Source organism: Gobius niger (genome assembly GCF_951799975.1).
Source record: "Gobius niger genome assembly, chromosome: 3".
Taxonomy (NCBI): Eukaryota; Metazoa; Chordata; class Actinopteri; order Gobiiformes; family Gobiidae; genus Gobius; species Gobius niger.
The window spans coordinates 31,395,807-31,417,742 of record NC_136854.1 but is presented as its reverse complement, the minus strand read 5'-3'; the positions used below and the strand labels follow the sequence as shown (position 1 = coordinate 31,417,742).

Sequence of the window (21,936 nt, the reverse complement as noted above, 5' to 3'; positions counted from 1 at the left end):
TTCACGATGACAATAGTTTACAGCATTTAGAGATTCTAAAACAATACTGACTGTGTTTTTGCAGATCTGAAAATGAAGACTGTTGTGATCTTTCTCCTGTGCGCCACTGTCACTTTAAGAGCCCTCGGTAAAACATTTTAACACTTACCCTTCATGTGAAAATGCATTTGTAGTATTGTCACTATTTTCTTGGAGGCACTTTTGTAGGAACGATAAAATATTTAGCCTTGTATTAAAAGGATTTTTCATAGGGCCTCATTTCCAAGTTATCCAGAGTGTTGTTGATTTCTGGAGATGTAGATATTTTTTAAATTCATGCTGTCCTTATATTTAAATTTAATTAATTAATTTATATATAAGAGTTTAGTGGTGCTAGGCTAGTGCTGTAGGCTAGTGCTCGGCTAGTACTAGGTTTGTGCTAGGCTAGTACTAGGCTAGTGCTAGGTTAGAGTTTGGCTAGTACTAGGCTAGTGCTAGGCTAGTGCTAGGTTAGTGTTTGGCTAGTACTAGGCTAGTGCTAGGCTAGTGCATGTCTATGGTAACTAGTAGCCTGCATTAAAAACAGTCTGAACCAAGCACAGTGCACCTGAGACAAATCACTTATAACACCAAACTACCGATAAAAATGTCTGTTGACTAAAAACTTTTTGAGTATAACCGTTTTCCATGTAAAAGAACTTATATTTGAGCAGTATCAGTTTCCTTGTTGTAAGATACGCAGCGGTGGAGTGATCTGCTAGGTTACCGGATCTACAGTAGTTTGTTTACCTGCGGCCGGCATTACTACACGTGGAATTCACAAAGGAGCTTTCTACAAATCAGATATGGCAACGTTTGGAGGACTACCCCATGATTTTGAAGAGGTTTTTAATGCAGGCATCTAGTTACTATAGACATGCACTAGCCTAGCACCACTAAACTCTTCAAATATAAGGACTGCATGAATAAATAAAAAAAATAACAACACTGGATAACTAGGAAATGAGTCTCTACAACAAAAATCCTGAAATATCCCTTTAACTTAACTACGACTGAATGACAATATTTTCTCCCTTCAGCGGCTCCAGCAGAAGAGGCTCCAGTGCAGGAAGTGGAAGTGAAGGAGGAGCCTCAACCACAAGGTACCATTAACACGCAGTCAGTCATTGTTCACCCAATAACCCAATGGTTGTCGGTTCAACCCACACTCATAACTCTACATACTCTTGATGTGCCCTTTGGCAAGAAATACTTCAGAAAGTTACATATTTTAAAAAGACAATCTCTCTTTGTGTAGCAGAAGCTGAAGAGGATCTGCCCGCGCTGGTTCCAGAAGGTAAAAAAAAAAAGAAAAAACTTCTTTTGCAGTTTACCGATGCTTTGTGTTACTTTTGCTGATGATACTTTTTTTTGACAGTGCAAAGTCAGTTTTGTTTTCCTGGTTGGGAGTATTTCCGTGGCAGCTGCTACTACCTCAACAACAACTACCAAACGTGGAAAGACGCCGTGGTATGTAGCTTTATATTCTCTAGAGAGATTCAATCAAAACTTTCATTTATGAAGCACATGTTTATTGCTGCAGGAATTTTGAAGAATAAAGTGCTTTTTCGACGAACATTGCGATCGTGATAAGAATTCAGTTTATAATGTTCATTTTGATTTACCCATATATAGCTTTAGATTAAGGTGTGCTCATTAAGTATTAGCATTTGTAATCATTTTAGGGTTAGGGTAAGGGTTAAGGTCAGGGTTAGGTTTAGGATTGGCTATGAATAAGCCGATTATTAATGGCCAATTAGTATGTTAACAGATAAAAGTGTAGTAAGCAGTGTGTTAATACTTTACAAATAATATTGTACCTCCTGCCTGAATAATCGCAGTCTGTGCAATTGTATAATTATTGCTATATTAAAATTCTGTTTTTAATTTCATTATAACTTAAGACAAAGTGCTTAACATAGAAAAAATATATATAACCTTTTCGACTTTTTTATGTATTTATGAGATTTTTGAAAACAATGTTGATAATCCTCTCTGTCCCTGTCAGAGTTTCTGCGCTAACTTCGAGGCGACACTGGCTTCTGTGCACGGCCTTTTGGAGAACAATCAACTCCAGCACATGGCAGGCTCTGCGGGACACGTCTCAGCCTGGACCGGCGGGTTCCACTTTGAGGTACACAGCGCTACACTCTCACAGAGTTGGTCAGATCATGGTTTAGTCCCATGATGTCCCTTGTCCTATCCTATTTGGTTGTTTCTTCTTCCATTGCTGAAACTCCTGGATTTTGTTGCATAATTGATTGAACGATGAAGTGTGATGCACATTTTTAAAGCCCATAAATCTTCATAATACTTTAAGGATTGTTCAGTCGGGTTTAGTAAGTCAAAAAATAGTCCTGGTTAGAGTCTGTCAAAACCTAGAGTCCCAAAAACATTTCAAATCAATTGGGCAAAAAGCCGACGCTTAGTCCAGATAGAGCAACTTCCAGAGAATTTCCTGTGTTTTTTCCTACGTTTTGTTTGTGCAACAAGGTGTAACTGCTGTTGTTCCACAGGGCCAATGGAGGTGGCAGGATGGCTCCGCTTTTGGATACGAGAAGTTTGAGAATTTCGGCTCCGTTTACAACTACCAATGTGTGCGCTTTGAGACTCAGGGTGAGGCTTTATGCAGATCAACACAGAAGAAACACTTTAACATGTTCAAAGATTTACATACTGCAATAATAGAATGTTACTGATAACGGTCCTAAATCTATGTCCCTTGAAACACGTAGTAGTTGTATAGACGCAAGCAGCCATGTCTCATTTAGTTTGCCTCTGGGCAGCTATGGCTACAACAGCGCCACATCAAATTGAATACACTGAAGCAACAATTTTTAGCTAAAAAAAAGGCACTATACCTGATTTTTCTTATCTTTACAAACAATGAAGGATCAATTTATTTATTTAAAAACCGCATGTGCTGTTGTGTGTGAATACTGTAGCTTCAGCTTAGTTCCCAAACAATAAAAAGGCTTTATAATTAGATGCACAGTAACAAACGTTTACATTTAAAGCAGTACTAAGCAACTTGTTTACCTTAATAAATCCTTTCCGTAGTCCCTCTGGGGTAATACAAGTGTTAATGGGATGATTGGGGGGGTCTTTCATCTCCCCCGGTGTCTCTGACCAGAAAACCACACTTGCAACTTGGCTGCCAACGGGTCGGAGTCACCAATACACACTAGTAGAATCACGAAGAAGGAGCTAACAGGCTAACGGGCAAATAACATGTTACGACACCTGCAGTGGCGCTTATGGCTTCTAGGGGCTTGAGTTACTTAGTACTGCTTTAAACAGAAGGACAAATACATGTTATCCCACAACTTAAAAGATCATTAGCTGTTCATTGATGGTTAATGATGTGTAACTGTTTTGCAGCGAACAAAGGCTGGTTCAACACTGAGTGCAGCAGCATCGCTCCGTCCATCTGCAAGATCAAAGTGAGCTGCTAACATGAGACGTTTACTGCACCAAACATCGACGTTACTCACTATTTAAAATGATGTCATGAATCATGGAGATGATGTGTTTCTGAAATATGTTAAACAAACTGTTGTGTTCAAAATGAAATAAAATGCAAATTCAACTTGGTGGTACATCTGTAATTTAAAACAAATTTGAAGCTAGACATCTATATTCAATTTTTATTTCTATGTTGGGCTTTTTTTTTAAATGAAAAAACCTGTACAAGCAATGTTCCAGTTTAATAGTAAAAATACACAAAAGCAAACGTTTCCTGGAATGGTGTTTTGTTTGCACATTGAACATCCATCAGTCTTCCTCTATACAGATCAAAACATTTAACTGACTGACATCACCCCGTTTAGTCTCTTTCCACCAAGGTGCTGTTTCAGAGCTGTATTCAGGGTCTGGTGCTGGTTGGTCGTGTTGACTTTGTTTTCCACCAGAATATCATAGTTCTAGCGCTCATTGAAGTGTTTTATAACGTCATTCCCACTTCTGCCTGCAGAGGGCACTTGTGATTAATTTAAAACCATGACCAGTCTCTCACTCCATACTGTCTTTTGTTTACACAAGCCGTATTAGAAATTTTAAATGCAAAGGTTCCCAAAATAGAGTTTGATGCCTCATTGTGCATGTGTGTATGAGTGATAATCAATGTTCTTTGATAAAACTAAATGGAAAAAGAAACCAGACAACACCACCCAAACTAACTGGTAAAAGAAGGAAAATGCTTAAGGCGCAAAGTTTCATTCATTGGTTAAGAGGCAGACACTTCAATATGTTCGAGTTAAAAGGGTTTAAGTTATATTATTACATCCCGTATACAAAGGACACAGGAGACAAAGGGTTCAAAAACATACTTATACATATGTATTTATTTTTTAAAAATTAAATAATTTATTTTCAAAAACCTCCACACAAAAAAACAAAGTGCAAACAGAAAGGTGGACCTGGTGTCCGGCCGAATAGAACAAAAAGATGTGGCACCGAGCCAACCCTGTACAGAAGCCGGTACGCACAAATCCCAAAACTATACATTTGTTGAAGAAACACGAAAATAGGACAGCGGGTCCCACCAGGTCTAAACAGGAACAAAAAAACTAAGTAGCCATGGTCTGGCCTGTGCTGCAGAGCCCAGGTGTGCAGGGCGAGGCTGGGCGGAGCCATCAGAGCAGAGACAGGCTGTTCACATTTCATTAGAGTTTAGATTTAAAACCAACATTGAGCATGGAGGCAAGACAGCAGGAAAAATGGGCCAGTGTAAAACAATAGAGCCGCTTCACACGCTATTCCCAGCCCACAACAAACCGGCCTGTTGCCAGTTATGATGAAGGTCCCCAGACTTAACGTCCAGCAACCGCCTACACCAAAGGACCCCAGCTTTCGAGAACAGAACCCGAAGACCAGCCTTAGGGTGCCATGGAACAACAGCGCAGAAAGACTACCTGGGAACCAAACAGAGGCGGAAGTGCGAGAGCAAGCGAGCGGGCAAGGCATACAAGTTCAACTCAATGGTGAGTTCACTACTTTGATCAATATTTAAGAAGTCTAGGAGTGCATTGACCAAAGCTTCAGGAACCTTTATGAATGAACTTCCAGATGATCAACCACGAAAACCATCAGTACCAGCCCGATGACCGCAGACAGCACCAGCCGCACAGTGAGCTCACTTTGGCACCAGCGGCTGCTTTCTGAAACACAACACAAGGATTTAGGACCCGGCATCTATGGGCCTGCGGACATTTACTTTGGGACATTCAGCGTAGAGCTATCCATTTCCAGATTGGTCCTGTTTTAGCCAAGCTCTCCCATGTCTCTGGCCTGGTGTAAAACTTTGACATGTTTCTCGACTTTTGTAAATCATTCGGTTAGTACATGACTCTTTAAATAATCTGTATTTGACTTCAAAGCAGAGGGGCCAATAGGCAAAGCTACAAATTAGAATGAGCTGGAGGACGTGTGCTGACTGAGGGAGGTCTGAGAGTCTCTGCTCAAACTGCCAAACCAAAAGCCCCAGATGAGCATAGAATGGATGAGTCGTCCCTCAGGTCGAGTAAAATCCTGGCTTAGTCCAGCTTTATCTTGTGCCACACTTTATGCCTTGTTTAGGGCCTGGTTAGTTTCGTCCTGGGTGAGAAGTTGTTTACTTCTTTTTATTAACTATAAATTCCTGGTTTGCTGTCTTAAAAAGTGCTAGTTTAGATCTCTGGCTGAAGTGGATGTAAAAGTCAAAAAGGATCTTTGTTAGCAAACTGGAGCTTAGTTGTTGGTTTACAATTATATAGTGGATGCAATGTCCACGCAGGGAGTCGCGAGCTCCACGTAACCAACACAGTAAGAACTAACTCTTGCGAACACTGGCGTTTTTACACTTTGTATGTGCTGCCTTTACCATGGAGATATAAGCCTCACATAACAATGGGGTCTAACCTTCCCACACTATTATAAAGTTACACATTTTCATACCTCCGTTATTCAAACACATCTCGTTCGGATGAAAACTCGTGCTGATTTTCTCCAGTGGAGTTTGAGCTTCGCAGAGGTATACTCCTACAAAGCTGGTCTCACTTTGATTCAGGTTCAAGAGGAGGGAGAGGCCGGCTGAATTAGAGCTGGACATCCTTTGGAGCCAGACCTTTCCTTTGAACCAGGTCAGGGTCAGGTTCCTGCTGTTCTCAACGGAGCATTTGACTTGGAGTCGACGGGAGGCTCCCGAATACGATTTTTCAATGTTGACTGAAGGCGGAGAGAGAGGGCCTGGAAAACATAAATGTAAAGTAAGTTTATGAACCAACTAACCAAACAACCAAACCATATTTTTAACATAGACATATATATACTGTATATATAGGCTCAGTGGACCAATTATGGAACCAGTGCCAGTGACATTGATAAAATAGCTACTGTGTGTTCTCTTTGTTAATGATAAGGATGGAATAGAGATTGCCAGATATTCATTTTGTTTTGCCCAAGCTCTGTTGATTTCTTTTATGCAATTTGGCCTATTGTGGCGTCCTCCTGGTCGTCTTAGTTTGAGTGGCCGATCAGTCAGTGAGGATCACTTGGGTCTGGTGCCTCTGGTCTATTTAAACCAGGCCACCACTAATTTCCTCTGTCCTCACTCCTCTCTACAGGGCCAACCCATGCCAACTTGGCACCCTAAAAAAGATTGGGGCTTTTGTGACCCCACACCCCCAGAAAAAAAAAAATCATTAAAAAAAACACTTAAAAGTCACTCAATCATATTCTAGTCAAGTGACATTACTTATTTTTCATTGATGTTTTGTTTTTTTAGTTTCTCGGTCATACCAGCCCTTTTGGACACTAGATGGACAAGCCTATGATTATTGTTATGATTATGATTTTTATTATATATCTCAGTCTTTTTTCTTTTTTTTTAACAGTAAGGCAAGAGGGAGGACTTCTGATGTAAATTTACAAATGGTTTACAAATGTTTGGAGAGATAGGATGACCTGGAGAGCTCATAAACCTTGAAATCTCTAATTGCCAACACAAAAGATGTACACTGTCATTGTCACGAGTCATGACGAGTCAGGACAACAAAGGAAGGCAGAAGAATAGGCGGTTAATTGGCATTTTAAAGCAGCACTAAGTAACTTGTTTACCTTAATAAATCCTTGTTGTAGTTCCTCTAGGGGTAATACAAGTGTTAATGGAAGCATATCCCCCTGGTGCAACTTCGCTGCCTCCGGGTCGAAGGCCCCAATACACACTAATAGAATCATGAAGAAGAAGCTAACAGGCTAACGGGCAGAGCTAACTGTGGGCTAGCGCCACTTAAACAGTATCTACAGCCAAGGTTGAGGGGAAAAAAATTATCTCTGTTGTGTAATTGGATGTACAATATCCCTCTCTCCCTTTGTCTTTTTTGTCAGCGTAGTATTTACTCTCACGGACAATCAATGAGTAAAAAAACGTAACATGCTACGACACCTGCAGTAGTGCTTATGGCCTTTATGAGTTACTTAGTACTGCTTTAAGAAATGGTTTAACAAAAGAGTTTTACACAATGTGCTAAGTCTTTGAAAGATGCTGGAGATCAGGCCCGCTCTATTTGACAGAACTAAAGTAAAACTCAAAACACAAAACGATGTCTTCATAACTATGCCCGTGTGCTTGTGGTTCTCTCTCATGTACTGTAGACGAAGGCCGGTGAGTAGTTTCTTACTGTAGACCTCGAGTTTGAATTGTTTCGATGAGATGTATTTCCCAATGTGCTGCTGCTGGTAGACTCCTGTGTCGATCAGGCTGAGTTCGAAGATGGTCAAGTCTCCGGTCTCATTGTCCACATTAAGTCTTTCATTAAACTGATTTGGGGCCAGAACTGTAACTTGGGAAGAACTGACTTTGGCGATCAAGAGGTCTGGCTCCTCTGCACCGTAAGTCCATAAGATCTGGTTTTCCTTTGAGACGCTGCCTGATTTCAAAGTCACAGAGGATCCAGCTTTGGCGTTGATTATTTCAGTTTCTCCGTTCACCCACACACAGCAAAGCAGAACTGAAGGACAGAGGAGAGCTATTAGGGACAGGTTTGCATTTTCACCTCTACACTGTCACACGCTCTAATCTTTGGTGGATCACCTTTAGTTTTGATCACAGCACATTTCGCTGTGGCATAGCTACAATAAGTTTAGTAAACCCTTCGACCAAGCCATAGTCTCCTTTAGAAGTGTATGTGTAACCCTGTTATTTGTGAGTGCGAGATAATGGATGGGGACAACTCAATGCTATGGCGTGGTGTGTTGACATAGATTTGTTTCTTGGACTATACTGTTGCAGCAAAACAAAACATGCTCCTAATGACCAGCTCTACACATAAAATACTATTACTGCAGTGTGTAATAATTGATTTGGATGAGAAACTAACCTGTCTCAAATTCTACTGCCTTTCGTCACATCTCCATGGAAACGAGCTGGAGACGTACCCACTCCCAGTAAAGTTTACAGTCACATCTTAACGGGGGGTGAGCCTCATAAATGTTTGTTTGTACATTTATGAGGTATTTTTTCCAATTATGAAAATATCTGACATAAAATAAATGCTTGTATTTCAATTTTATTTATTGGGTAAAATTCTATGCGGTGTGGCTTTAACCTACATTGTCTCAATCAAATTAATCTACCCGACTTTCATGCCTTTCCACAAATGATTAGTCAAATAAAAATGATGCATTTCTGCTACTACTACTTATTAATTCTGTGCACTTTAAGTAAATTCGTCGCCACAGCTGCCCTGCGACCGACTGACAAAGGTGCCTTGCCCACGGGCACAGTCAGAGCTGGGATATAACGACCAACTGAGTCACTGCTGCCATGTCTAACGTGTTCCAGTGGGGGCCTAGTGTTCGAAAGGTGATGCATTTCCCTCTGAAGCCGCCTGCACTTCGGTTGAAACAGGAAGTGGTCAGAGACGCAGAGGTGTGAGGCTTTGCCCACAACCTGCACAACCTCTTCAATTCCTGTAATAATAAACTCTGCAACTTTGACTTTTGACAGAGAACAAATGTAAACATTCGTTCATTGGAAAACGATAGAGCACAAAGGGCAGCATACCTTTCCCTTTTAAAATAGGTATAAAATAAGTTTTTTTATTGTTGAACATGAATGTAATGTTAAACTCAGTGGTGGAAGAAGGACTCAATATTTCGTACTGAACTAAAAGTGCAGATACAGGATCAAAAATGTACTTAAGTAAAAGTAAAAGTGTCCGAAAATGTTTTACTTAAGCCACACCGCGTAGAATTTCTCCAAAAAATAAAATTTAAATACAAGCTTTTTTTTTTTTTGACAGATACTCTCCATCATTGAAAAATGCAAACAAACATGTGCTTTTGCTGTGAGCGGCTCAGCCCTCCTATGACATGACTATAACTTTACCGGGAGTGGGTACGTCGCCAGCTCATCGCCATGGAGATCCTATTCTTTTATTAATCACTGCAGAAATAGCATTTTCTCTGTCGAGCTGGTCATGAGCTGCATGTTTTGTACTGATGGAAACTGTATAGTTCAAAATGTTGTGCGGTGTGCCTTTGAGTAACAGTATAAAAGTATGCACTGCAAAATGTAATTCATAAGTATAAAGTAAAAGTATTCAAGAGTTTTTTTATTATCATTATTATTTGACTCAAACCAGGTCTAAGCGAGAAAAAACAGGAACAAAACCAGGTCTACACCCGGACTAAACCAGGTCTTAACCAGGTCTAAACCCGGACTAAACCAGGTCTTAACTAGGTCTAAACCCGGACTAAACAAGGTCTAAACCAGGTCTAAAGGAGTAAGCCACTAAACCAAGTCTAAACAGGAACATAACCAGGTCTAAACCCGGACTAAACCAGGTCTAAACCCGGACTAAACAAGGTCTAAACCAGGTCTAAAGGAGTAAACCACTAAACCAAGTCTAAACAGGAACATAACCAGGTCTAAACCAGGTTTTAACCAGGTCTAAACCCAGACTAAACCAGGTCTAAACCAGGTCTAAAGGAGTAAGCCACTAAACCAAGTCTAAGCAGGAACATAACCAGATCTAAACCTGGACTAAACCAGGTCTTAACCAGGTCTAAACCTGGACTAAACCAGGTCTAAACCAGGTCTAAACCAGGTCTAAAGGAGTAAGCCACTAAACCATGTCTAAACAGGAACATAACCAGGTCTAAACCCGGACTAAACCAGGTCTAAACCAAGTCTAAACAGGAACAAAACCAGGTCTAAACCTGGACAAAACTAGGTCTAAACTAGGTCTAGAGTAAACCACTAAACCAAGTCTAAACTAGGACCAGTTCATCGCAGGCAGGTGACTTTGAAAATAAAATACTTTTACTTTTAACCCAATTTAAAAATGCTGTGAAGTACAAAGTACAGATACAGGCTCTGAAATGTAGCAAAGCAACAGTAAAAAGTATTCATCATAAAATGTACTTAAGTACAGTAAAAGTACCTACAATGTGTACTTTTTACTTTACGTCACATTCCACCACTGGTTAAACTGTATATTATATCATATCCTTCTGCCACTGCACGCTAGCGGACACTTTTGAGTATGGGTCACACAAAACTGTAATTTCCCAAACGCAAAAGATTTCCAGTGGATTTTCCCCCCAACGTCTGTAGCTATAATTAGGTTAAAAACGTTTCTTTGTGGTTTTTGACTCAGTTTGTGGTTTATTTCTTCAGCACAGCTTCAGGAAACACCCAGAAACACCTTTTTACAAACACTACCACACATCATTTAACAAAATACTTCGTAAAACAAACATTATGTGAAATATGGTCTTACCTAATGTCCAGCACACAGAACAGTGCCGTCTCCTCCTGAACACACGTCCCATTCTGATAGTTCTAAAAAGTGCTTCATCTAAACCCCATCAGAGCTCAAAGCTTTGTGTTTCTCACCACACGCTGACAGCTTGTTATATCCGGGAGGTTTTGCCTTAGTGTGGCAATAGGTGTACTTTGACTTTAAGGATATACGGTTGCCAGATAAGTAAAGACATTTTTGTAAGAGGCTTAAATTGGTAGTAGTTAGACATTTCTTTATTGTTCTGTGGAGAAACTTGTCATTGATGGGGAACCTGTCAGGATCAGTGGGCAGCTGATCCATTTCAGGCTATTCACACATTTGTGTTTGTAGAGGCTATAGGGAAAACTAGAATTCCTTGCCCTAGAAAGAAGGTTCGCAAAGTGGGGGTCGGGAAGAAAGAATTGTATGTATTTTCGATGGAAAGCATATGTTTTCGTAAAATAGAGCCAAACATCAAAACAGACTATCCTAACAAACATTAATACACCAGATTTTAAAGCAGAACTAAGTAACTCATGCCGCTAGAGGCCATAAGTGCCACTGCAGGTATCATAGCATCACAATGTTGCGTTTTTTACTCATTAATTGTCCGTGAGAGTAAATACTACACTGACAGAAAAGACAAAGGGAAAGAGGGATATTGTACATCAAAATACACAATGGAGATATTTTCTTTCACTCAAACTTGGCTGTAAATACTGTTTAAATGGCGCTAGCCCACAGTTAGCGTTGCCCGTTAGCCTGTTAGCTACTTCTTCGTGATGCCATTAGTATGTATTGCACCTCCGACCCGTAGGCAGCAAAGTTGCAATTGTGATTTTCTAGACAGAGACACCAGGGGGAGATGAAAGACCCCCAATCATCCCATTATCACTTGTATTACCCCCAGAGGGACTATGGAAAGGATTTAAGGTAAACAACTTTCTTAGTACTGCTTTAAATGTTGTGCACCTGAATTTATTATAATTACTTATTATACTTTACAGTGGGGGGGACCACAAATTTAAAATATCAACTGTCCTCTCTGGGAAAATCTTTCTGTCTTAAATGTCACATAATAAACCCTTTAATTTAAACCTGGTTGAATCCATTATTTAAATTTGGTCAGTAAAAAAACAAACAAATGTGGCTCTTTTTACGTCTAAAATGCCACAAAAGTTACAAATTGATGCCTCAAGTTGTATTATCATTGATCCTATTCACCTGCAGCATCTCAGATGTTTAACATCAGTGCAGTTATGGTGGACTTTCCCACCTCTGCAGATTGTGGTTTGGTTTCTGTTTTGATTTGGATCATTTTTGGGTTGTTCAATCCCCTCGATCTCCCCAGACCCTCACAACCCTCTGTCATTCTCTCCAGAAATCCACGCTCTGGTCTCACAGGTAAGAACTTTATCTTATTATTATCAAACCATTGTTATGTTACAAGATAAAAAGAATGGTAGCTATATGACGGTTAACTGGGGGAATATACAGGCAATGTGATGTATAGTAATGACTTTTTACTCTGTTATATGACTACAACTTTTATGTAGTGTTAGACTTTCTACATCTGAAAGCAACACAAAAATCTAAAGCCAGTATCACTTGGTCTTGAGGTGAGCACATGGTTTAACTTCCCTTTCGAAAACAGCCCCCCTCCTGCTCCTTTTTCCAGCACGCAGGTGAGGTTTGTTTATAGATTGTTTCACAAAATTAGCTTAACGCAGAAAAACAAAAAAATAACCAAACATAACATGAATGACAAGAGTGGAAAATAAAAAGACCATATTCGTATTTTTCAAGAACAGTAACTGATCTTTCCCATAATAAGAAACACCATAGAAACTCTGCAACAAAACTAATGGTAAAAGTTGGATAAATCATTGAAAGGCATTTGCCGCGATCATTTTTAATTAGTGCGGTTAAGTATAAAGTTGTAAAACATACAGCGGTATGCATAAGTATCTGCCCCACTTTAACTTTTCAACATTTTGCCATATTATGGACCATAAATATAAATATATTTAATTGAAATTTTATGTAAACAACACACACTAAGTGACACAAAATTGTGAAGTGAAATGGAATTTACACCTGATTTAAATTTTTTGGTATAAATAAACAACAACAAAAACTGTAGTTGTACACTGCACAAATATGACAGAATGGCATTTTTAAAAGAAAATCGCAAGAAGTCCCGTTTTCGGTTTCCCAGAAGCCTCCATGTGGCCTCCATGTGGCCTCCATGTGGCCTCCATGTGGCCTCCATGTGGCCTCCATGTGGCCTCCATGTGGCCTCCATGTGGCCTCCATGTGGCCTCCATGTGGCTTCTGGCAAACAGCAAATGGGGCTTCTTATGGTTTTCTTTTAAAAATGGTTTGTTCTAGCCACTCTGCCACAAAGGCCATATTTGTGCAGTGTACGACTAATAGTTGTCCTGTGGACAGTTTCCCCCACCTGAGCTGTAGCTAATAATATTTTTTTTTTTTATATAGTGCTTTTCTGGACACTCAAAGACTCTTTACATTGCACTATTTGTTACTCGGTTGTGGTAAGCTACTATTGTAGCCACATCTGCCCTGGGGTAGACTGACGGAATCGAGGCGACCATTCTGCGCCATCACCCCCTCCGACCACCACTCACTCACTCACACATTACATTCGCTAGGCTTCCTGGTGTTCCCAAACGGTCTCTGTAGTTCATCCAGGGCCATCATTGGCTTCTTGGTAACAGCTGTGGTCAGTGCTGTCCTTGTTCGATCAGTAAGTTTAGGAGGACGGCCGGGTCTAGGTTGGTTTGTAGTGATGTCATACTCTTTCTATTCATGGATGATGTATTTAACTGTACTTTGAGAGATGTTCAAAGCGTTACAAAGCTTTTTATGACCTAACACAGCTTTATACGTAAGGGATAATGCACGACGAGGTGTCCATTTTCAGATATAACTCGATGACGCGGAGGCGTGAACTGTCTGACGCGAAGCGGAGTCCAGTTATTCTGATAATGGACACCTCGGAGTGCATTATCCCGCTTATACCATGGTCCCATGAACTGAAGCTGTTCATTGGGGTCTGTTATCGTTACTTTGGAAACAGCTGCAGTGGAGTGATATATAGAACGTGATTTAACTGTTGCCGGGCTAGGTGTACATTATCACTTTTTAATGGACACCCTCCAGCCAATCAGACCATGGTATAATTCTCAATCATTCGACTACACACAGGTAGACTCTATTTAGTTATTGGGTCAACATGTGATCATTCAGAAATCATCAGGCAACTTCTACAATTGGTTGCATTAAAAGGAAAGGGGGTCACTTAGTGTGTGTCTTTCACATAGAATTTAAATTAAATTTATTTATGGTCCATAGTATGGCGAAATGTTGATATCAAACACTACATGATCAATGATGATGTCTCTGTAAAACTAATTGATTTAACCTCTTAACTCTCGCCTTAACCGAGCGCGTTTTCTCCAGTTTGGCTTTACCCAAATCTAAAAGCTTCTGGCCTGTGTGACGTCACATAGCATTTTTCCTTTCCTTGCTTTTTGATGCTTTTTCATTGTGTTTTAGTCGTGTTATTGTTCTTTTTCGTCACTTTTAAATTGTGTTTTTGTCGCTATTTTGATGCTTTTCTTAAAAGAAGTTTTTAGATTCGGGTAAAGCCAAACTGGAGAAAATATGCTTGGTTAAGGCGAGTAAATACCTGGATCAAATGTTGACAACAGAAGCTAAATGAGCAACTGTTGCTTGCTTTGACAAATGTGACGGCCATGGCAGAGCTATCACTATCCACCCTTATATGTATTTACTATCCTTCTTCTCTCCATGTTCAAACCACCTTCACCTGGAAATATTCTCTCCAAAAACCGCTAACATGACTGTCACTAATCCACAACTTTACCATGGAGTTTAGTCAATAACACTGCCTTTTTGTGTGTTATCTCCACAGCCTGAAGATGGTCCTCATTACTGTGATTCTTTTCCTTTTACTGCAAGAAACTTCAACCCAGACCCAGAATGGAACCAGCAATTTAGGTCCAACGCCGACGGAAGTGGCGCCTCATACTCAACCCAACGAAACGACTCAAACGCCAAATGTTTCAAGACATGTGACATCCATTGACACATCTACAATGAAGTCAACGGAGCGAGTGGAAAATGGCAACACAACGACACCGAGCTTCACGACTAGGATAATGACAACCAAGGCTTCTCAGGCTTCCGAATCAGTTGGCAAAGCTTCTACTACAACTGATAAGGTAATAAATGAAGAAACCACAACAACTCACAATATTTCAGATACAAAAAGGCCAAGTGATGTAACTATGACGACCAAGGTGCCAATCCATGGGCTAAGGGTTTCACCATCAACCAATGAGCCTACACATGGTGTTTCAGACCACACAACTGCTTCTGGGTCTGTTCATTCTCACTCAGATATAACAAGGCCAGCCGGTGGAAGTAGTCATTCTCATTCTACGATGAGAAATGAGTCACAGCAATCAACTTTTCCTACAGTGACCAACGCATCGACGCCAGGAAAGGCAACACCTACTGACAAAAAGGCAGAAAGAAAGAAACCAGCGCCATGGATTTTACCAACTCTTTTAAGCCTGGCCGCGGTGTCAATAGCAGCGCTGTTCATTCATTCAATATGGGAAAACTATTCGAAAAACGGCGGGACAGGACTGAGCGCACGAGAGAGACTGAAAGATGCGATGTGCTGCTCCAACAGCTGTTGTTTGGGGGTTCGGCAATCTACTGGAGCAGAGGTTGACAACAATGCGATTCTTCAGTTGATAGAAGTGTGATGAAACAGAAATCAGAAAGCTCTCCAGACCATTTATGTTCTGTATAATCTGATATAAAGCATATTTTTCTTTCGGTATAAAGGTAGCACTTGCTTTAGAACACATTCCTAGCAAGCTGATTGGATGGAAATAGCATGTCACCAACAAGTGTAGTGTAAAGTAGTATAAATGACCAGGAAGCATGTCTATTTTCATGGTAATAGAGTTAAAAGGCCCTATGGAGGTAACTACAGGCCTTATAACACACCAAATTATCTGAAACTTTAAAAACCACAAAGTTATCAAAACATTTTTCTTTCTAGTAGTTAGTGCACAGTTGATTAGCCTCCATTGTCCCTTCAAAGTCTTTGTAACATGTTATAAAAGGGCAATTAAAGGGCAAAGGACAGGTGAAAGCTGATTTATAAAGAAATACTTTTGAACATTGTCAGATTTGAACATAAGTTAAAACATTTTTTCCTGTTTTAGAATATATTTGAAGTTGTTTTATTTGATTAACACCTTTTGCTGTCTTCTTTTAGGCAAGACAAGTTTATTTGTAGAGTACATTTCATACACAAGGCAAGTGCTTCACAGTAGCATAAAATTATAAGAAAGCAGATAAAATCAATTCATAAAACATCAACATTTAAGTAAATAGACTACAGTAAAAAAGTAAGTGCAGATAAAATACTTTCAGTGTCACATGCACAGGTTAAAGTAACTGTTTTCAGCCTGGATTTGAACATTGTCAGAGTTGAGGCCTGTCTCACATCCTCAAAAGCTGCTGATGTTATTGCTTTGATGTGGCTGTTTAAGTTCAGGGCTGAGTCTATGAAGGAGTGTGGGAGAAGTGTTTATTGGAGGGTGTTGTTCTCGTCAGGTAGTGATTTTTAATTCTACTTTTTTTTCTTAATGCAAAAATGTTTAGATGTTACATTAATTGTGATGGACTTAAAGATAAATAAATGTATATAACCTCAGTGGGTTCTTTATTTTTTTATTTTCAAAGACATGAATCTAAATATCCCAGGAATAAATGTGATTAAAAACAACTGGTGTACTCTACCTAAGGCCCATGCTGTAGTTAAAGACCCCGACTTGTAACTCATTTCCCTAATCATTTCCAGGACCTGAACTTGACTCAGACTTGTGAGTTTGAGTGGGACTGCGACCCCGAGGATTGGGGCTAACACAAGTCCATTAGCCCCAACGCCTTGCACTACCAACCTCTGATTCTGCACTTTCATGGAAAGCTTTTAATCAATCAATATAAAGTTCAGGCAAATCAAGTATCCAGGGAAACATAAAGTCCAAATAAGTGTTGGCAGCAGGTGGTGACGAGCCCTGTGGGTGTCCCCCGTCCTTAGACTCCTTAGGTTAAAAATATGACACCTACCCCAGTGTTGTCAAATGGTTCAGAGCAACATTAAAAAAAAATAAAAAAAATAAACTCTTTGGAGCCAGGCTTTTAAGCAGTGTTAGGGAGGTGTAAAGTCACCATTGGGATCCTGTTTTCCAAGTTTCTTTTAGAGTCGTCCTTGGCCACCAGATTATCCCGCTCTGAGGCCTGAGAACAACAAAAACATGTTTCACTGTGAGCAATGATTTTAGTGGAGCTGAAAAATAAAGGCAATCCTCAAACTTCACCCTAGTTCTCGAAGTATTAACATCAAAATCTTTCGACATGACTATGGGAAAAAGGGTATAAGTTTTACTCCTGAAACTTCGAGCTGAACAATCACTATTGTTTTTTTTTTACTATTGTCACAAAGCATAATCGAAATGTAGCGCCAGTCCTTTAAGGCAATATTCAGCTTGTGTTTAAGAAACATTTTGTTTATTGTACAGTATTGACAAAAGGCATTTGGTAACAATATGCATTAATTTCAGGTGCATATTTGTGGTAGATACCTGTGCTGTGGAATCTGTGGTTCCCAAGTTAATACAGTCTAAAAATATATTCAACAAAATGTCAGTTTGGAAATAGAAACAGAAAGCACAGCATAAAATAGATCATATTCTGAATATAGAAAACTTACCATTGTTTTTATGGCTTCTCCTTTTACATACTATTGCTGATATTACCAGAGTTATAACTAAAATGACACTGCCGCCAACTCCTAACTTTATTTTCCATGTGAAATCATCAGCTAAAAAAACTGAACAATAGTCACCGTTAGATCATTATAACACGTTGTGTGCAAGCACAAGCCTTTAGATGGAGTAAGTACCAGGTATGTGACACCAGGATGTTGTGTTGAAGACCACAGTTCGTTTGGAGATGGGGTTTGCAGCCTCACATGTGAAAGTGTCCTCTTTGGAGTTCAGAGAGATGTCCAGAGTCAGGACGAGGTGGGAGGACACATCTGCGTCACTGCTTTGATCCAACACTGTCTCCCCTCTGTACAAGGTCAGAACTACGTCATCTGAGTTCTGCACAGAGCAGTTCACTCTGCAGCTCCCTGGGGCACGGCTTAGACCGTGCTCTTCAGTGGAGAGGTGAGGGGCGGTAACTGTACCTTAAATAAGATAAAAAATAACGTTTACAAATCCACCTAAGTGAGTCTGGAGAGAGTAAGTGGAGCTGAGGCAAATAATCAACAATCCGGCACCGATTGTGAAAATGTTCTTAAATCTTTCAAACTGTTTATTCATTTATGTAAAGTTGGGGTAGAAACTTCATTAATGTTCCCCATCGCCTCACCTTCTGTGACCCCTCTTCAGATCTAAGCCATGAACTGACTTGGCTCACACAACCAGAGGTCGTGTGAGTGGCTGCTTGAATGAACATGCTCCACTTTGGAGAGTTAAAGTTTGATGTTACTTATTTTTACTATAACGCAAGAACCTCTCTTTGGGCCCTTAGACGAGGTACTTCCTGGACACTCACTAGCAAGTGTCATGGAGTGTTGACTCATCCATTTATGTAAAACCTAAATGACTTAATGAAGGACATAAACAGATCGTACTTACTGTAAACATGCACCTGATATTTCAACATAATATGTGGGTCTTTCCCGTACATCACTTGGAGGCAGTAGCATTCAGGGAGGTTTTTAGTGATGTTGATGATAGTCAGTGAGCAGGTATGACGGTTTAGCTGCAGATGGTCTCTCAGCTCTGGGTCATAAGTGACAACATTGTTCTCCCATGTCACGATCCGTTTCCCACCGAAGTCATTCTCCGTCCAGAAGGCGTGATGGTGTGTGGGGTGAAGCTGTTTCAATTTGGACGCCAGTGTCACATTACTGCCCTCTGCAGCCGAGATTCTTTCACTGTTTTCTACAAGAAACACATCCAAACACATGCGGTCAGCTTCAAGTCTACAGGAATTACGACAATCACAACATCATTCGGAAATAAAAACCTCAGACACTCCATTCCTGAAATTGAAATCTGATTGAACTCTAACATATATCCTGACTATTATGAGAAAAATTAAATTAAAATCCATTTGATTTATAAAAGTTTAAAATTAGCCTAAATTTTCAAAATTGCACATTCTTGAGAAAGCGCATGTTGCCTATTTTCATGTAGATTAAGCATATTTTGAAAAGAAGAATTAACTGTCCAACAGTGAAAGTTGAGATGACAAGCCGGCTAAAGCCAGACTTGACCCCATGACCAACTGACTTGGACTTGGTTGGGACTTGGACCTCCACAGCTTGGGCTTGTCACTGACTTACCCCTCAAAACACTTATTTTCCAGTAAAAAATAAAAACGTTAAACTCATATGTGGTTTGTTTACTGTGCCACCAAAGTATTAGAATATTTCTGATATGGGAGTAAATAAATGCACAGACCTGTAACAGTCAGACTGAAGTGAATGACCTCTGTCCTGGCCTCTGTGAAGATATGCATATAAAATGTCCCTGTGTCTTCCATGGTCAGGTTGGAGATGGTCATTGAGCCACAGCTGACATCAAAACGAAGCCTTGAACCAAACCTGGTCCCATTGATCAATGTGAGGACTCCGTTAGTGACCACAGCCAGAGTTCCAGTCGGGGCGTCTGGTTCATACGTCCAGAGGTAGTTCATCGGCATTTGATCCTCGTTCACATTTAAAACCACTGTCTCTCCTTCTCTTTTAGTGACATTTTCAGAACAAAGCAGCCCTGACAGACACAGAGCAATGATAAGAGTTATATTCGAATACAAAATAAATTAAGTTCTTGGGTACTGAGAACCAGTTTGAACATGTAGTACTAGTTTTAGTTGTAGTGGCCTGATTGTTTCATTCAGTCATGCAAATGAATGAAAAACACATTTCTCCATCAAGTCATTTTGTCACCATTACATCAACATAACTTACTTATCTGGGACCAAAGGGTTTAGGCTGAAGTTAAACTTATTTTGCCTAAACATAATAAATAATGTATGTTTTATCATTATTGTCATCACGATTGTGTACGATTCATCAGCACAGTCAGATATTTGCAAACATAACATCCATATCATCTAATGGATGTAAAGGGACGAGAAACACATTTGATAATAATCTCTAAACATAAAGCCTTTGAAGGAAGAGGCCACCATTTTTCCAGACTGAGATATGTTCTTGGCTGAGCTTAAACGAGTTGATGTGTATCTGTCTGGTCTTTGTGTGTGCCCTCCGTCACGCAAAACGACCAAAGATGTTCTCCTAATGTATTCCTATGGCTCCAAACGGGGTGATGTTAAAAGCGACAAAGCTCTTCCACGGGCACAAAGACCAGACAGGTACGTATCAACTCGTCTAAGCTCAGGCCTGTTTCCTTTAAAGGCAGAACACGGAGAAATGTACTCAAGCAAAAGTTGATAACATTCAATATATAGTAATAAATAATGAAACTGTGTCGAGACAAAACTACTCACAGAAAAACACACTAAGCCATTACCTGAGATGCAGAATATCAACAGCAGAGACTTCATTTTCATGGAGCAGATCTGCCCAGTTTTGCTTCTTTATTTAGACATCTGTCGAAATGAAAAGGAGTTACAGAATGTTGCGACTTCAACTACGAATTTACAGAAGTAAAACTGAAAGTACTCAAAATAATCACAAAATGTAAAAAAAAAAAAAAAAAAAAAAAAAACAGATTCATAATAGATGGTAAATGGTCTCAACTTACAGCTATGGCTTTTCACTTACATTAGGCTCTCAAAGCGTTCAATCTCTCATTCATACACCAGCGTACGCGGACACTGGGGGCAAGGAGAGTGAAGTGTCTTGCCCAAGAACTGTGCACTGTCAGGAGGCAGGATTCAAACCTTCTGATTATGAGATGATCCACTTAACCAGCTGCACCACAATATAGTGGCACAAATATCTGGTTTATCGTCTCTGTATATTGTAGTATAATTGCTGACGCGTGAAAATTATTTCCATCTTCTTCGTCAGCAAAAATGAATTGAAAGTATAATTTAGCTTTGAAAACATAGTTAAACAGGTACGTCTTATCGTAGATGGTTTGTATATTACTTTTACTTGGTAATAAAAAACTAAATTCAAGAATAAAGTAGTAAAGACACTTACATTGAGCTGCAGAGGGGCCAGTATGGCGAGTGCCGTGTGCTTTGAAGGACGAGGAAGTGCACAAGAAAACAAATCAAAGTCTGTGGGTGGGACTTGATGCACTGTCAAAGTAGCTTTTTTTTTTTATCAGACACTATTGCATGTACTTTCCTTCTACTTGAGTTTGCTTATAACCTATCCCCTGTGTAGCTTAATAAATGACAAAAACGATGTGTTAGAACAGGGTTTCCCAAACTTTTCAGGCCACCGCCCCCAAAATGACAACTCTGGGCCCTCTTCTGTAAAATGTAATTAACTTTAATAATAATTCAAACATTTAAAATCTGGCTGAATGAGTTAGTTTGGATACTGCATTTTGATATTTGGTTTAATTTCACTAAAAAACAAATTCAATGTCAGAAATGGAAAAATATTGTCTCAATATCATCTTGCGACCCCCTTTTTTGTCTCCCCAGGGGGTCTTGACCACCACTATGGGAACCCCTGTGTTAGAAGAAGACCTGTAGAGGATCAGTGTTTTTGTTCCCCACGTACTTCATCTGAAAGGCTCTTTGCCAGATACTTTTTGTCTTGTTTACAATCAAAGAAAGGGAGCGGGTAAAGTTTAAAATGTTGTTTATGATCCAGACTTGTTAATTTGCTACCTGCCGCCCCCCGATCATGAAAAGTGTTTTCTTTGATATATCAGACTTCAACATTGGTTTAAGTTTTAAAGCCCTCCTGTTCTCACCTGCAGTCACAAACCGACAGTTTACTAAATCAATCCTAACATCTGAGTAAAGTTTGATACATTGTGATTAAATTTACTTTGAGTTTTTGTTTAATTTTACTGGC

The 21,936-nt window shown here is 39.8% G+C and overlaps 3 protein-coding genes across 3 annotated transcripts; 1 reads left to right on the top strand and 2 right to left on the bottom strand.

Annotated features, from left to right (window-relative positions):
* The first annotated feature begins 63 nt into the window (after nt 1-63).
* LOC306960902 (snaclec coagulation factor IX/factor X-binding protein subunit A-like) lies at nt 64-3,508 on the top strand. Its single transcript, XM_079553508.1, has 7 exons — nt 64-127; nt 1,059-1,121; nt 1,277-1,315; nt 1,397-1,488; nt 2,027-2,152; nt 2,535-2,634; nt 3,400-3,508. The coding sequence occupies exons 1-7, from the start codon at nt 73-75 to the stop codon at nt 3,471-3,473; spliced, it is 549 nt and encodes a 182-aa protein (XP_079409634.1). The 5' UTR covers nt 64-72; the 3' UTR covers nt 3,474-3,508.
* Nucleotides 3,509-4,971: 1,463 nt separating this feature from the next.
* On the bottom strand, nt 4,972-10,921 carry LOC306960883 (CD48 antigen-like). The gene is made up of 4 exons (XM_079553485.1): nt 10,782-10,921; nt 7,677-8,006; nt 5,953-6,243; nt 4,972-5,177 (listed from the first exon to the last, which is right to left on the bottom strand). The coding sequence occupies exons 1-4, from the start codon at nt 10,831-10,833 to the stop codon at nt 5,068-5,070; spliced, it is 783 nt and encodes a 260-aa protein (XP_079409611.1). The 5' UTR covers nt 10,834-10,921; the 3' UTR covers nt 4,972-5,067.
* A 6,114-nt stretch (nt 10,922-17,035) lies between these two features.
* Nucleotides 17,036-20,547, bottom strand: LOC306960693 (CD48 antigen-like). Its single transcript, XM_079553167.1, has 7 exons — nt 20,465-20,547; nt 19,391-19,702; nt 18,560-18,868; nt 17,818-18,105; nt 17,626-17,745; nt 17,498-17,535; nt 17,036-17,153 (listed from the first exon to the last, which is right to left on the bottom strand). Exons 1-7 carry the CDS (start codon nt 20,502-20,504, stop codon nt 17,055-17,057), a joined length of 1,206 nt encoding a protein of 401 aa, XP_079409293.1. The 5' UTR covers nt 20,505-20,547; the 3' UTR covers nt 17,036-17,054.
* Between the last annotated feature and the right edge of the window lie 1,389 nt (nt 20,548-21,936).

Coding starts and splice junctions, on each gene's coding strand:
- LOC306960902 (XM_079553508.1), top strand. CDS start 73: ATGAAGACTGTTGTGATCTTTCTCCTGTGCGCCACTGTCACTTTAAGA. Junction 1,489..2,026: donor AAACGTGGAAAGACGCCGTG/GTATGTAGCTTT, acceptor TGTCCCTGTCAG/AGTTTCTGCGCTAACTTCGA. Junction 2,153..2,534: donor CCGGCGGGTTCCACTTTGAG/GTACACAGCGCT, acceptor GTTGTTCCACAG/GGCCAATGGAGGTGGCAGGA.
- LOC306960693 (XM_079553167.1), bottom strand. CDS start 20,504: ATGAAAATGAAGTCTCTGCTGTTGATATTCTGCATCTCAG. Junction 19,703..20,464: donor GTTGATATTCTGCATCTCAG/GTAATGGCTTAG, acceptor TGTGTCTGTCAG/GGCTGCTTTGTTCTGAAAAT. Junction 18,106..18,559: donor ATATCAGGTGCATGTTTACA/GTAAGTACGATC, acceptor ATCTTATTTAAG/GTACAGTTACCGCCCCTCAC.
- LOC306960883 (XM_079553485.1), bottom strand. CDS start 10,833: ATGGGACGTGTGTTCAGGAGGAGACGGCACTGTTCTGTGTGCTGGACA. Junction 8,007..10,781: donor TTCTGTGTGCTGGACATTAG/GTAAGACCATAT, acceptor TCTGTCCTTCAG/TTCTGCTTTGCTGTGTGTGG. Junction 6,244..7,676: donor ATTCAAACTCGAGGTCTACA/GTAAGAAACTAC, acceptor TATGTTTTCCAG/GCCCTCTCTCTCCGCCTTCA.